Below are 16,379 nucleotides of genomic sequence, written 5' to 3'. Positions count from 1 at the left end.
TTTTTTTTTACATGATTGTGTGTTTCAAACTTTTTTTATATTCATGATATCTACTAGACCCTTGTTCGGACATATTTCTGTAACTTACAGGTCTAAAATGAAAAAAAAAAAAAATTCATGAAAAACAGTGTAACGCTTTTGGTACAGAAATCTAGACATCAGTGTAGAGGTTAAGGAGCGCTTACACGGTACTTTTTAATGCAGACATTTCAATTAATGCAATTGGATGAATGAAGCTCTGATGATCACACTACCAAATGGTCTAAACCACAGACCTAATTCCTTTATTGATTGCAACACTGAAGGGATAATTTACCTTATATCATGTATCTGTGGCTCCTTTTATATTGGGAAAACCAAAAGAGCATTCGAGAAAAGAATTTACGAGCATATCCACTTAATTAAAGTAGGCAAAATAACCACACCTATATGCCATCATGTAGGCTTAAAACACCAATATGACCCCAGAGTCCCTAATTTCTTTGGTTTAGATCACGTACACCCAAACCCCAGAGGGGGTGACATAGACAAAAAATTATTATTATTACAGACAGAAACTAAATGGATAGTCAACCTTAAAGCCACACAAGCACCAGGTCCTAACGATACAGCCAGTTTCAAATCCTTTCTGTAAAACACCTACTTTTGACGCAATAGAGATGGCATTATCTGCTATATGCTTTTTAATATGCACACTTCCCACTTTATAAGCCCATTAACATACCTAATATGAGTACATATACCATATCAACACAAATCATGTCAAATCTCTCTACAATGTTTATGTGTTGTAATATTCTCTGCTATACCCTTGATGGTGAGAAAATCTGATCTTCAGAATATCTAATAATTATTTTGTAATTTTATTTGGGGCAACAAAAAAAAGCTAAACTCAGCTTAGGTATTTTACATTAGCCAATTAGGAATGGAGGAGATAACTTTCCCGATATTTCTCTCTATAATGCCACCTCTATAATGCACTATAAAGGGCTGACACATGACACTTATTATTATTATTATGCTGACTCAATACTGGATCAACAAACTATTCCAAATTTGAGTTTGAAATCTATTCTTCATATGCATAAGGAATTACTTCCTGATGAAGTTCCTATTAATCCTTTATTTTACACAAATTGGCAAATATGGCACAGAGTTAGGAAATTGTACCATTTAAATAGCCATTCCTCCTTGTGCTATGTCCAACGGTTCTCACCCAATAATCGGCTTGGGGCGGATATCGGGCAAGAATCTGGCCTGTGTACAGTGCCAGTCATCCATCGTCTGAACAACCATCCTGGCGGATCCACGGACGATGGACGACTAACGATCCTAATGCAAGGGAAGGGAGAGAGCGTGCAGCGGGGTGCTGCTCCATCGTCCCCCCCCCCTCTGCATATTTCTCTGCATCGTGCATATTTGATTGGTATTAGCTCTTAGATGAACATATGAGCGAGCTGATTTATATCATGCTTTTTGGAATTGCCCCATGGTAAAAAGATTTTGGCCGTTAGTGGCAAAATATATTTCCTCATCATTAAAAAATTTGTGTACCTCTTACACAAGTGGGTGGTGTTAGGTATAATTTAACTTAATAGAGCAAGAATTACAAGGAGAAGCAGGACTTTTTTGTCTATTCTTTCTCTAGTGGCAAAAAAAACAATACTCCATACATGGATGGACCTTGATCCACCCACGCTGAGGCTCTTTAAAGAAAAACTTGAATTTGTTTTTAAAATGGCATGGATTGAGACCTCGTTAAATAGAGAATCTAAAGTTTGGAGATTTTTTGCAACTTGGGAGTCTTATATTGATACTCAGCCATCTTCAATAAATCAACAAATAGTCAAAACTTTTGATCAAACTATATAGTATACTCAATGCATCCTTGATGATGATCCTCTGATGGTAATACCAGATGTCAAGTAAGAATGAAAGTCCACGTGAAAAGTCCATGTAAAATTAAAAAAAAAAAAGAATAATTTGAGATACTTCCCAATTTTTCCTGAGTTTTATTGCAGGATGAGTAGTTTCAATAAATTCTTCCTTGTTAGCAAAGTGTAAAAATTTCATGATCAGGAAAAATCTGTGCTCTGACATGACTGTGGCAAAGAATGAAGTGGCAAGTATTTTATTGGTCGACCAATACCACTTTTGCAGGGGTTTGCCCACCACTCCCTGAAGTATCACTAAGCCCAAAAAAGCCAAATGTAATCTTCGGTCACTGGTTTCCACTTTCTGCCTCTTGCAAACCTCAGGTGTGGAGCAGCTAATTGTTGTTTGGCGTACCTGTTTGTCTCAGCCACTATTTTTTCAATAACCTCATCGGTCAGAAACAATAGCAAGTATGCCAAGCATCAATTTTCACACCAGGTGCACCAGTGAATGGGGAACTTGGGGGCACCCCCTGAGCTGCACCAAGGTCAATAGAGCACCAACTGCACACATTACTGACCTCAAACTCAGATTCGTCGCTGTGTTCACTTTCACTGTCTGATGACAAGTTTCCTGGTGAATTACTATTGCTTGATTCCACAAGTGACTCCAATTCGCTATCGCTGTTTTCTAGTTGTTCAAAAAACACTTTTGTGCTGGCGAGACGCCTATTGGATGCCATGGATGTGGTCAAGTCTCCAGTAAGAAGTCAGGGACATTCAAGGTCAGAGACAGGTGTTCAAATAAGGAAATGAGAAAAAGGTTAGGAAAAGTTCTTAGTAGAAAAGGTTAGTAGAAAATGTCAGACCAAGGGGTTACCGCTTTTGATATATAAAATTCACCCCGAGTGTGGGATACCACCAGGGGGGGTAAAAGGCCATAAACAGACAATGACATTCCTCTTAGGGGGCGGCCACTTCCACCAGGAATGAGAACCGCCCCAAAACAAATCCACACTGTCTTATCCAGACCAGTAGGTCTCAGGATGACTTGGCACCACACATGGGAGGGACAGGAAATCACGTCCCTCATCTGAGGCGGCCACCTCCCAACGAAGGGATTGGGAGCTGCTCCACAACACCTATGTGTGGGTCTCCAAGTGATGCAGGCGCTGTGAGGACACATGGCCAACTCGGATCGGTAGAACTTCCAATCCGGGAGGCAATGAACTGAACTGAACTGCCAATTTAATACTCCATGATCTATAAGTGAGTTACAGTGCTTAGATACCACACGGCCATTCAACCAACCAGGCTATCAGCATGGGGGGGGGGGGGTTAAGAGCAACAAATTACATTTCAGAACTTCAAATATTTGAACAATCCTTATATATTCCCACATGGGCTAACCACACTTCAATTTAATAATATGAACTTAAGCTCATAACACATATACTCCTTTGTTTTATACATTTGGTATTAAAATTTATGTGTGCAATATTACAATATTCTGTGCAGTATTTAATTACCTGTCATTGCCCAGTATACATATATGTACATCAGATCAATTTTCTATACATCCACAATTTAATTGCACACTTTATTTTTTTATAAAACTTTACTAATATTATATGAGCATTGTTACTCATATACAGTAAATGTGTCCGATCCAAAAGCCAAAAAAAAAGCTAAAATTTTTATCTCTTATATTCCAACCCTTCCTTCTATAGAAACAGCTTAAAGCTAATCATGTCATTCAACCCTAAAAATGTGGTCACATTTAAATTGTAAATTCATCTAGTTTCACATCTAAGCAACTCATTATCAAAATTGGCTCCTCTAGGATTTGGTTCTTTATGGTCCAATACCGTGATAGTCAGCATGGCTTCAAGAAAGCCCAAAGTTGTCAAAAAAATATATTTTCTTTTTATGAGGAAGTAAGTACCGTGGAGTAGCAGTTGATATAGTGTACTTGGACTTTGCTAAGCATTTCACACAGTACCCCACAGATGGGTAATATGCAAATTAGGGTCAATAGATTTAGAAAAGTCAATCTGTAAATGGATAGAGAACTGGTTTAAAGACCACATCCAGAAAGTAGTGATTATTAATTCAATGCAGTGTTGGAATCTTTACTGTTTAACATCTTTATAAATGATAAAGAGTTTGTGATTAAAAGTACAATTTCTGTGTTTGCAGATGATACCAAATTATGTAAGGGAAATAAGTCTATACAGGATGTCTATAACACTGCACAACAACGATTTTGCTACTTGGAATAACACATGTGATTTACATGATATCGAGTGAGCTGATTCTAAATCTGAACTCAGCCTATCACGTACATATTTTAAGTTATAGGCATGCAATATCTGTTCAAATGTTTGGTAATTGGGTAATGTATTTTTACATAGGAACATTATAACAGTTGCAGCTACCACTATGCCTGCTGCCTCCTGAATCACGTCACCTGGTGGCATGCATGTTCCAGCAGTGGCTCCGCATGTCTGGGCAAGTCAGTGAGCTGACGTCAGAAATAGGTATATAAGGCGAGATGGACCAAGGGCTTATCTCTAGTGCGAAACCATCTTATTGTATAGTACAGCTAGGCCATAATGAGTCTGTTTCTGTCAAGGTCCCTCCCGTGACTGAAGTTAGAAGATCTGAGAGACTGGCTACATCTTACAGTCTCTTTGTTTTCACTTGTTTCAGTGTTGTTGTTGGTAATGACCACACCTCTTGTCTCAGATGCAGGGTGTGGTCATTACTCCTCCTCTATTTAGTCTGGCCTCACACTTCATTTTATGCGGTTGATATTCTCTGCTTGGATGTGGAAGAGCTGGTGTGTAGTCCTCTCCTGAGTTCCTGCTCATTTATTTCCTGTTGAAGATAAGTTGTACTGCTCTTGGTATTTTGTTGTTCTCTTGTGCTCGTGGTCACTGGGCCTCAGGGAGACGCTGGTTCGTTCATCTGGGAAGGAACCAGTAGTCTCAAACCCTGCCACTACTCCTAGGGCAATTCAGGGCTACTAGGGCCTAGGTTCCGGTGTATGAGTATTCCCACCTTCAGGGTCTATTCATACTGGCCTGAGTCAGGGCTAGGTTTAGGGTTTTCGTAGGTGGTTACCGTTTCCCTCTCCCTAGCCTTTGAGGCCTAGTTCCTTGTCTTTATCTTTATATTTTCATTTAGGTGTTTCTCTCACCTCCACACCCCGTGACAGTTTTGAGCTAAAGATGAGTAGGCCCAACTGTGTTAATAAACCGGACATTTTTTGCTAAATTTTGTGGCAAATATACCCCGTGTGATCAACGCAAGAACCTAACCAAGAGGGTGAGATTTGCCTACAAGTATTTGGATGTAAAGTTGGAGATCAGGAAAAAAGCTGGGCACCTCATATCTGCTGTCAGGGGTGTTACATTGGCCTAACACAATGGTTGAATGGGAAAAGGAATAAAATGCCCTTTGCTGTGCCTATGGTTTGGCGTGAACAAAAAACCATAGGCTGTCCCCCGGCGTCCTGCTGGTCCCCGCAGGTCCTGGGGGCACGTCCTTCTCCTCCAATCTCCAGCCGTGAACTGCAGAGACGAGATCTACAGGGTTTCCCGGTGACGTTGGTACATGCGTCGGTGTGGGCGGGAGGATCGGCGGGAAATTCAAATAATTTTGTATTGCATTCAATACAAAATAGCTGGATTGAGTCCAAAACAAAGAAATATTCATACAATATTATATAATATATACGGTATGTGTTATATTTGCCACCATACAGTTACATTACATGTTTAAATATTTTTTTTTTAAAGACTTTTGTGTTTTGTTATTTAAAGTTTATTATTACATTTATTAAATGTATTAAATATCAGTGAGTTATGCCCAAGAATTATAGCCTACAATAAAATATACATTTCAATGCAAAAAAATTGTACCGCTTTTTGCATGGAAATTTGGACGGAATTAGACTGCTAGGGTCGTTAAAGAAGTGGAATTTGCTACAAAACGGATTGACAACTTCACACTTTCATGATCTTCACACAAAGTTTGCAGGTTATTACAAACTGGAAAAAGACATTTGCTTCGGTACCATTGTGAGTTGTCTGATGATGGAGTTAGGTTGCAAATACATACCAGAGCAGTGGAGATTGTTCATAGACTCAGTTTGTAAGCTGTTTGTAAGAGATTGTTCATAGACTTGGTTTGTAAGCTGTATTGCTGCATAAAGGTAATGAAAAACCTTCAGTTCATGCCGAGGGAATGAAAGAGGCATACAAATCCATGGAGGTCAATTTGAAATTGATTACCTATTTAGAACAGAAGTCAACCGTTTGTGGTGACCTGAAAGTGGTGGCACTCCTTCTTGGCCTGCAATTGGGATATACAAAATATATATGCTTTCTGTGCCTGTGAAACAGTTGTGATGACAGCAACCAATGCAAAGTTAAAGAATGGCCACTCAGACCTGAACACACTGTTGATCCACAGAAAGTTTAACTTAGCCACTTCATATTAAACTTGGATTAATGAAAAACTTTGTTGTTGCAATGGATCATGATGGAATGGGTTTTTAGTATCTGAAGGACTAAAAGCAGGCATTTTTGGTTGGTTCCCAAGTTGGCAATTTGATGCGTGATGCCACATTCAGAGACAAACTCAACCCACTTGAACTTGCTGCTTAGGATTCATTTGTGCTTCATTTGTGAGATTACATGTAACTCTGGAACGAGATTACATAGTAACTGCAGAACGAGAGAATGTAGCTAATCGTGTCTATACGTGTAATTAACCTAAGATCCAGAAGTCCTAGACCGAATCGGATTCGATTTGGATTTAGCACACTTGATTTAGTATAGAGCACATAGATTAGACCAAGTAGCAGACAATATTTATTTTTTGTGATGCAGTGTAATCCACAAGCAGACCTGAAAATAGTGTTTGATTGGGCAGCCAAGTGGCAAATGACATTTAATATAGATAAATGTAAAGTTATGCCCTTGGGGACTAACAACATGCATGCTTCATACTGTCTAGGGGGAATAGATTTTGGGGATTTAGGAATAGAATAGGATCTGGGGGTTCTGGTAGATCATAGGCTTAATAACAGCATTCAATGCCAAGCTGCAATATCCAAAGCTAGCAAAGTACTTTCTTGTATCAAAAGAGGAATAGACTGCAGTGATCAATATTTCTGCCCCTGTACAAAGCATTGGTAAGACCTCAACTGGGATATTGAGCTGTAATGCATATACGAAAGGTATATCATGCATAAACAAATTGAACTAGTTTGCATGATGCTGAGAATAAGGGTACATTCCCCTTTGGAGGATGCAACCAATGCAGCTGGATTTTCACAGAAAAGGATGATATTAACCCCTCTAGCGGTAATCCTGAATGTGACTCGGGGTGGATTTTTAATGCAAAAAGCGGTAACCCCGAGTCATACTCTGGGTAGGAAAAAAAGCCCTTCTTACCTGCACTCCGCTATCCAGCGGCGATTGAACGATCCCGCTCTGATGCCAGGGCGTTTTTGCATTGGGGGGGTGGCCGGCTGGGAAATTTAAAAACAGATTACCGGGTAATCTTCTTTTAAATGCCACCCGGAGTCCTGGCCACGCCGCTGCTCGCATCAGCAGTTAGATGTGATGCACAATGCAGGACTTCTGCACATTTAACTGCTGATGCGAGCAGTAATAGTAAATTCTGGAATTTATTATAGCTGCTTGCATCACCTGGAAAATGTGATGCTCGCATCCTCCTGGTGATGCGAGCAGCAGCCATTGGTGGATTCAGGAGGTGAGGCAGGGCTGGACATCCCCACTCGCATCACCCAGGAAGATGTGACATCTTCCAGGTGATGCAAGTAGAGTAATGGATTGTGGGTGCAGGAAATTTAAAGGCAGATTACAATGTAATCTGCTTTAAATTGTTTTTACAGTAAAAGCACAAAAAAACACAAAATTAAAGTATAAATACACATTTTAGTGCACCAAGCATCATTGCCCAGTGCCCTGATTTACATTTTGCCCACTATTAGCCCTGACCTTGATCTGACCTTTTGTTGAACTTTTGATGACTTATAAATCACTTCCTGAATGTATCATTTGATCACTTTGTCTTTGACCTTGATTGATCACTGATTACTGGAGACTTGACCACATGGCATCCAAAAGGCATCTCGCCTGCGCAAGTGCTGTTTTGGAGGAACTTAAAAGCAGCGATAGTGATTTGGAGTCCCTTGTGGAATAGAGCGATAGTGATTCACCAGGAAATTTGTCATCAGACAGCAAAAGTGAACTGAGCGACGATTCTGAACCTGAGGTCAGTGCTGTGCGCACATGGTGCCTTATTGACCTTGATGTAGACCAGGGAGCAACGTCAAGATTTCCATTTACCGGCGCACCTAGGATGAAAATTGAGGCTGAATGCGACGACCTCCTGGCATACCTGAAGTTGTTTTTGAGCAATGAAGTTATCAACAAAAATTGTTGTGGAGACAAACAGGTAAGCCGCTCTGTGTTTGCTAACTTTTTGAAATTTTTTTGCAAACATGTATGCTGCTCTGTTTGCTAACTTTTTGACATTTTTTGCTAATCTTTTTTTTTATGCAAATGTATGCTGCTCTGTGTTTGCTAACTTTTTGAAATTTTTTTTGCAAACATGTATGCTGCTTTGTGTTTGCTAACATATTACTTGCACCACACTATAAAAGAACATATCCGAAAATACCTTTTTTATTTTGTTTTATGCAGGTACGCTGGACAACAGTTAGGTGCTCCACACCTGAGGTTTGCAAGAAGCAGAAAGTGGGAACCTGTGACCAAGGATGACATTTGGCTTTTTTTGGGCTCCCTGCAGGGAGTTGTGGGCAAACCTGTGCTGAAGTGGTACTGGTCCAAGAATAAAATGATTGCCACTCCATTCTTTGGCACAGTCATGCCAGAATACCAATTTTCCCTCATCATGAAGTACCTGTAGTTCGCAAACAATAAAGAATTTGATGAGACTACCCATCCTGCACCAAAAGTGAAGAAAATTTGGGAAGTTTCTCAAATGATTCTAAAAAATTTCCAGGAGACCTATGTGCCAGACAGAAACGTCAGTATTGACAAATGTCTAATGGCCTTACAGGAAGAGGCTCAGCTGGGTGCAGTACATTGCGTCAAAGAGGGCACGATTTGGCGTAAAAAATGTATATATGCTGTGCGAATCCTTATCTGGCTACATATGGAATACAGTACTTGGAAAGTACACTGGAAAAGGAATACATTTCAACCCCAGATACAGCCATTATGGATTGGATCTTAAGTGAAATCTCTCATAGAGCCATTGCTAGATCAGGGCTATTGTGTCACAACTGACAATTTCTACACATCTACTGAGCTTCATGAGTTACTTCTGCAACACAGAACAAATGCATATGGAACCGTTAGGTCTAACCGGCACAACCTGCCATCAATGTTTGTAAAAGGGAAGCTGGCAGAAAGGCAAGATGATGGCCCTGAGATAGTGTGACACAAAAGATGTGTGCCTGATGAGTACTATCCATAAAGTCTCCACTGTTCTGGTACACACAAAATGTGGGAAAGAAGTGATGAACACCATGGGAGGTGTCGACAGAGCTGACCAAGCCATGACATTCTACCCAGCGATGAGGAAACAGCAAAGGAAGTACTACAAAAAGATTTTCAGGCATGTGCCTATGGAATGCCTACATTCTGTACAGAAAACATTGTCAGAGGCCTGTGAATCATTCAGACTCAATTTTGCAAGTTTCCAAATCCATAGTCAAGAACCACCAAACACCATCAGTGGCCATGAAGAGACCTGAACATCATGCTTCTACCGTTGTCCACCCAGAACACCTGACTGGTCGTCACTTCACTGAATACATCCCACCATCCCAGAAAAAGGCAGCACCTACAAGGATGTGCGTGGTTTGCTGCTCAAAGACCGATAACGGAGGAAGGAAGATCTGAAAGGAAACCAAGTTCTACTGTCCTGACTGTGATGTTGGGCTTTGTGCAGCACCCTGCTTCAAAATCTACCACACCCGCTATGTCTACTAGAAATGTAAATTTTTTTTTCTAAAATCTGCATTTTATTTATGTTATTATTTATCAATAATATTGCACCCTTGTTTGGACAAATTTCAGTGAAAATTTTTGATAAATTTGTTTTTTTTTATAAATTACATGGTTGTTGTCAATTATTTCATTATTTTTATAATTATTATTAATAATTTTTTATTATATTATAATTTATGATTATAATAAATAAATAAAAATAATTATCATACCCGGGAGTTAATACTAAGAATTACAGGCCAACAATATAAACAACAAATTTCTATGCAAAAAAAATTGTATCACTGTTTGCATCAAAAATCTGACAAAATTAGAATGCTAGGAGGGTCTTACCCTCATTGAGCTGCAGCCATGTGTTTCTGTACGCGAGGTCTAATTCCTTGTGGGATTTTAATATCATAGTTTCTGTCAAAATCCAGCGTCATTGGTTACATCCTCTACAGGGGAATGTATCAATATTCTCAGCTTTATGCAAACTAGTTTGTTGTTTTACCTTAAAGTGGCTCTGAACCTTTGACCTTGTTCTTAGGGGAGAGCAATTTTCGAAATGTGAACCGAGGAAAAGGTGGTACATATTTCTTCATTGTATCCTCACTGGTCATAAGGTCCATAACTTTTCAAATATTCTTTTCAACTCATGACGTTGGTTTGAGTATCGAGTCATGATATTGGTTTGGTAGTTGTCTAGTGGATGTATCTGTTAAAATTTATACCAAACTTCAGATCTAGTTTGTGCTTTTATTTTATTGTGAGCTCTTTTCAGCGTTTTCTTGCTATATTCACAGTTTTGCTGTAAACCTTTTGCTGCTCTTTCAAAAGCCTCATTGTTTGAACAATTTCCTCAAATATCAGGAATATAGTATACTTCTCTTTAAAGCTAAATGATGTGCACTAGATGCGGACAGGATCGTATTGCCCGCCATAGGTTTACTGGTAAGATTTGAAACCATCTAGTTTTCATCTACCATAATTTCAAAATCTATCAATTTCTTATCATATTGCAATGTAAAAGTCAAAATTAAAGGCATTGATCTGAAGTTTCTCAAAAAAACTCTTTCAGAGCATCCTCAGTGCTATTCCAAATAATGAAGACATCATCTATGTACCTTCTCCACATTATTATGTGGCGCAGATATATAGAGCGGGCATCATCTGAGAAGATGTTTTTTGCCTAACCTCTAAGGTACAGGTTGGCATAGGTTGGGACACATTGTGTCCCTATTGCCACACCCTGCACCTGGTGGAATGTGGTGGCATTAAATGTAAAAACATTTTGATTCAATATATATGAAAGAATGAATAGAACAAACTCATTCAATTCATCCAGGGTTTGGTTAATTTCCATCAGAAACGTTCAAATAACTTCTAGACCTCTACTATGGGGGATGCTGGAATAAAGGGCCTTGATATTGATTGCTATCAATAACGAGTTAGGTGGAATACTCAATCCATTAATTGCTTTTAAAAGCTTCTGAGTGTCCTTTAGATAAGAGGGTAATGCATATAAAAGGTAAATAATGCATAAACAAAACAAACTAGTTTGCATGAAGCTAAGAATATTGGTACATTCCCCTGTGGAGGATGCAACCAATGCAGCTGGATTTTGACAGAAGCGAGGCGGCTCCCAATTCATTCTGGGGGAGGTGGACATCTCAGATGAGTGATTGCCTGTCGCTCCCATGTGTGGTGCCTACGTCATCCTGAGACCTATGTGGCCTCCCCTGGATGAGACAGGGTGGTGTTGTTTTGGGGTGGTTCTCATCCTTGAAGGGGGAGGTGGCCACCCCCTAAGAGGAACGCCATTGTCTATTTATGGCCCCGTTAAGGGAAGACTCAATACCAAAGAGTCTCCCAGAGGAATAGAGAGTTTGCACTATTTGGATTAAGTGAGCTTATTTTGGATTTGTTTGCTGTAGCAGCTAAAATCACTTGTTTTTACACATTTTAAAAATTTTTGAAGCTACTTCTAAAGGCTGGTAGGATAGATTTGTGTATGCTAGGAGCACTTAGGGTGGGATAGGCGCTTGTAAGGATCATTGGTGAGTTTGGTTACTATTTGGGATGCATATTTTGGGTAATTAATGGTGTACAATTGCTAACCTTTATATGTACACAGATAAAAGATAGTGATTTGTAATTATTGGAATGCATGAAGTTAGATATGGTGATCGTTCGGGTTACAGAATCAGGTCAGATGCATGTATGGTATTGGTTAAGGGGTTTTGAGTTACTGAGTGAAATGCTTTGAATATCATGTTAAAATTGAATATTTACTGATTGATACAGGTGAAAATGACAACTGTGATAGCAAACATGGAAAAATAATTGCTGCATAATATGAAATGTACCGTCTTCAATTCCACACGTCTTTCCTTCACCTTGTGGCTATTCAGGCACCTTGGGTATGGTTTGTGATATGCAGTAAGGGGGAGAGCAACAAACAAAATGTGAGTGTATCTTGTAAAAATATCTTGTAAAAATATTTTAAAATGTTAATCGAAATTGAAAAGAACTTGAATAATATTTGTATAATCAAATATATTATATGGGTTCTCTAGATCTCCTGATGAAGTGGACTGGGGTTCCACGAAATGTGTAGAGAACATTATACCAACTAGAGCCCCCATGTTTTGTCCGGATTTACACACCTAAATGGTGAAAAGGTTTTTGTTATGGTTTTAAAACTAAACAAATAAATATTACTGTTTTAATTAAACCAATGTATGATGCCATGTATCACTGCCTAAAAAGTCCCATGTGTTCATAATTGTTCACTAATGTGTAGGTAAGTAGATACAACAGTTATAGGGAAAAAAAGGCATCATTTGAGTAAATGAAGGCTGGGAAATAAAAAATCTTCAAGCTCCAAACATCCTATTTGTGGACCTATTATTTACACTGATACAGTGATTTATTCAAATAATGTGCTTGTTTTATTGTTTTGTGCTGATTGTGTCACAGATCCCTGCAGGTCCAAGGGATCTATGCCTCCTTCAGTGCCACCCACCTTTCACACCCCTGCTTCCAGCACCAGCTCTGCTAAGGCATCATCTTCTCAGTACACTTCCTGGTCCAGGTCATGTGACTCCCAGTCAGCTGCTCCACTACCACAGAGGACTAGAGTGTTTTGCTGATGTGCTCCCCCTGCTCTAGTCTCCTGGACTCCCTCTGGTGGTAGAGTAGGATGCAACAGGTCACATGGCTCCATTCAACAGGAAGTCGCCTGAACAAGGAGTTCCTTTGGCTCTGCTTCCAGGTTACTGTTGTTTCTCCTGCTCCAGATTCTTTGTGTACTGACCCTGGCTTGTTTCCTGACAACATTTGTTTGCTGCCCGTCCTGACCTCTTGCCTGTTTTGTGACCAACCTTGTTCGCTGCCTGCCCTGATCTTTTGGCTCGTCTGACTACTCTCTTGGATTTCCCTTTGGCACTACATTATTTTTCAAGCTTGTTAGCAGTCACCTGCCTCTGCATGCACGGGGGCTGCAATCTGGCAGTTGCCTGCAGTGCAACACCCTCACCTCTAGAGGCTCTGGTGAAGACCGGGCAGCTGCTTAGACTCTGCGCTCTGTGCACGTATGCACTTACCGAGCTGGTGACACAGGGGGTCCACTATCCTGCAGTGCAGCTTTCATGACAGATTGAGATAAGTGAAGGTCTACCCCGAAAAGACTATTCACAATACTTGTGTTTGGATCCCCCTTCTGGCAGGTAACGCGGCATCACCCAGTGTGCAGAGTGTAAGTGGCACTCAGTCCTTACCATAGCAACCCACAAGGGGTGATGGGCCAGTAATCTTGGTGACTACTGGGCTCTTTGCTGCTAAGTGCCGCCATGTCACAGCTCCCAGGGTCATCCCACCAAAGGGTTGATCAGCAGGGCTAGCCTTTAGTGAGGCAGGTGTGGTCACATGTGTTTGAGGCAGAGTGGTGAGAAGAACCAGACAGGAGGTCAGGGCATTGACCATATCCAAGTAGAAGGTCAGGGCAGGCAATACCAGTAGGCAGGAGCAGGATAGGTCTGTGCAAGGGAATGTCCCAAACAATAAAGAGCTAGCGCAAAGTCACACCAACATCCACCATTGCTGCTGAGCCTTAAAATTGCCTCTGCCCCTTTAAGAAGCTCCTCCTACATGTGCTATGTCAGTGTGCATGATTGCCCACCGACATGTGAGACCAAGAAGTGCAGCTGCATTCTCTGCCAGTCAGTGAGCAAGTGCTAAGCCTGAGGTCAGCAGGGCCGATTTGCATGGGATTCCACAGGATGTTGGGGAAAGTTGCAGAATGCAACAGCTAGTATGACAAACTCACCTCCGACTGCCAATATAATTTTAACAGACCATAGTGCTTAAGTTGCTGTGATCACAATACAATACAAGTTCAAGAGAAAGGACAATATAGGACATACCATTTACACAGAAAAAACACTTTGTATAGAAAGCACTTATCTATACATTTGCCCTACTTAGAACTTTTCAAGTATATTTGCCCATCTCAAATCACACAGAACAATAACGCACAATAACGCAAGCTTTGTTGTTGAGCAAGTTAGTATGTGAATTGTTTATAAATATACACTTTAAATTCACTGAACTATTCAGCATCCACTGTGGTACTTCTAAACAATTTACCACAATAATTGAAACTTCATAGAGATGTTTAAAGAGGGACATTTTGTGTGAAAAGTAGGATAAAATGGAAAATATGTGAAATTGTAATTCATTTCTTTAATTGGTCATAAGTCCCAAGGGCATCTGTATAATTTTTGGCCCATCAATCCACTTAATTTGTCATTTTATTGGAGCAGAGGTGTGCTCTTTTGAGGTGCTTTTCTTCCTTGGAGGATGCAAGTCAGAGCGGAGATCAAACACAAACCCGAAACCTCCTTGAAGGGCCATTTGTTACTTTAGATATAATAGACTTATGACAATCAAGAGACAATGATATAGCCATCATTTATTTATCTTTGTTGATGAACAGTAATATTTTGTAGTACTGAAAAAAACTTATACAAAGAGGAGAAATTTACAAGGACAGGGAAACAAATAGGCTGAAAAATTATACTAGGCTTCTTACACTATTATTATTTCAAACTTACAGATGTGCATATGGCACCTTTTCCCACAGTGTGATTGATTTCACACAGATTGATAGGATTGAAGTTGCCTTGAATGCCACTAACAGTACAAATTTTATATTTTATATCACATTTACAATGCAATTTTAGGATTTCATCCCTTGAGCTGTGGTCCCTGCCATTGTAATAATGTGAACATACGTTTTAAGAAAAAATACACCTAGGATACAGGCATCATATGACATTCATTATAAAACCTAACAAAATTAAAATATAAAACTTGACTGGTCCTATATCTTTTGCCTTTATATTTGGTGATGGCATGAACAGTTACTTCTGGAATACCTGTAGTCAAGAAATGTCACCCCTATTTAAATCAATCCTTCACATTATACCATAATTTTTAAATCAGTGCTTATGCTTGCATGCATGAGTTGTTACATTTTGGTGTGTGGTGCATTGCATATGGCAGTTTTTCCCATCTCCAGCCCCCTTTCCCAGTGTTCTAATTAGAAACAGTGAAATATTTAGAGTGGATGTACAAAAAGGTGCATAATAATGCATGTGTGACACTATTAAAATACAAACTTGCAGTGCTGGACTTGTTTGGGAAATAGTGGCATATGGACATAGGTTAACCCCCTGTAGATCAAGTAATCCTAATTCCCATATATTTGTTAGAAAAAAGGGTAAACAACAATGACCTTTACCATGAACAACACACTTATTCTTTCTATATAATGAAAGCTAATTGTGGCTCATAATCTGAAGCCCTTGGTATGTTGTACCTAACAGCATTTTGCCTGGAATTTGGCCAAAAACTTGGTATGGCATTCCCCTAGACAAGGGATACAAAAATAGCACAATCTGACTGCCTCTGATCTGCAATATAATCAGAAGATTAGTATTAGCAAAAATTCTACAATTTCCAGGTTTATAGACGATACTGTTCCATTACATAATCACATTGTATTACTCTGAAGTCAGAGCCCTCTAAGTCTGGCAAGGGCCTGGACAACTTTTACAGTCCCAATATCTTTCATTGCTTTGTACTGAAAGACCTTTTTTTCCAAACAAAATGTACTTTTAATTGACAAAAAAGATTTAAAATAAGTGAACACATATATTTAACCAAAAGAAAGGTTTTTTTTTTAGGCCAATAGACAATGCAGTGTCTATTTTTCTAGAAGGGATTTGCCCCTACGAATATGGTGAGTCTGAGTACAGAGCTAGAGCGATAGCTAAGCAGGGAGTTGGTGGTCAGCATTTCCAGATCCAAAATATACTCCTGGGGGCCTGTGATGGGACGAGCCAGTACAAGCATTGCACTGATATTGTTTATTTGCTGTGAA

At 39.7% G+C, this 16,379-nt stretch overlaps 1 protein-coding gene and 1 long non-coding RNA gene across 2 annotated transcripts in view; both read right to left on the bottom strand.

The window, feature by feature from the left end:
- Positions 1-16,379, bottom strand: part of LOC140337598 (uncharacterized) — a 402,692-nt gene that overhangs the window by 189,547 nt on the left and 196,766 nt on the right. The gene's annotated exons all lie outside the window — the stretch shown is intronic.
- Positions 14,887-16,379, bottom strand: part of EFEMP2 (EGF containing fibulin extracellular matrix protein 2) — a 56,909-nt gene continuing 55,416 nt past the window's right edge. Inside the window, exon 11 of the mRNA XM_072421310.1 lies at positions 14,887-16,372. Coding sequence (XP_072277411.1) covers positions 16,211-16,372 — 162 coding nt within the window. The 3' untranslated portion in view covers positions 14,887-16,210. The remainder of the gene's footprint in view (positions 16,373-16,379) is intronic.

This window comes from Pyxicephalus adspersus, chromosome 9 (assembly GCF_032062135.1).
Source record: "Pyxicephalus adspersus chromosome 9, UCB_Pads_2.0, whole genome shotgun sequence".
Lineage (NCBI taxonomy): Eukaryota > Metazoa > Chordata > Amphibia > Anura > Pyxicephalidae > Pyxicephalus > Pyxicephalus adspersus.
Note: the sequence above shows the minus strand (reverse complement) of the source record. Positions and strands in the feature narration are given on the sequence as shown.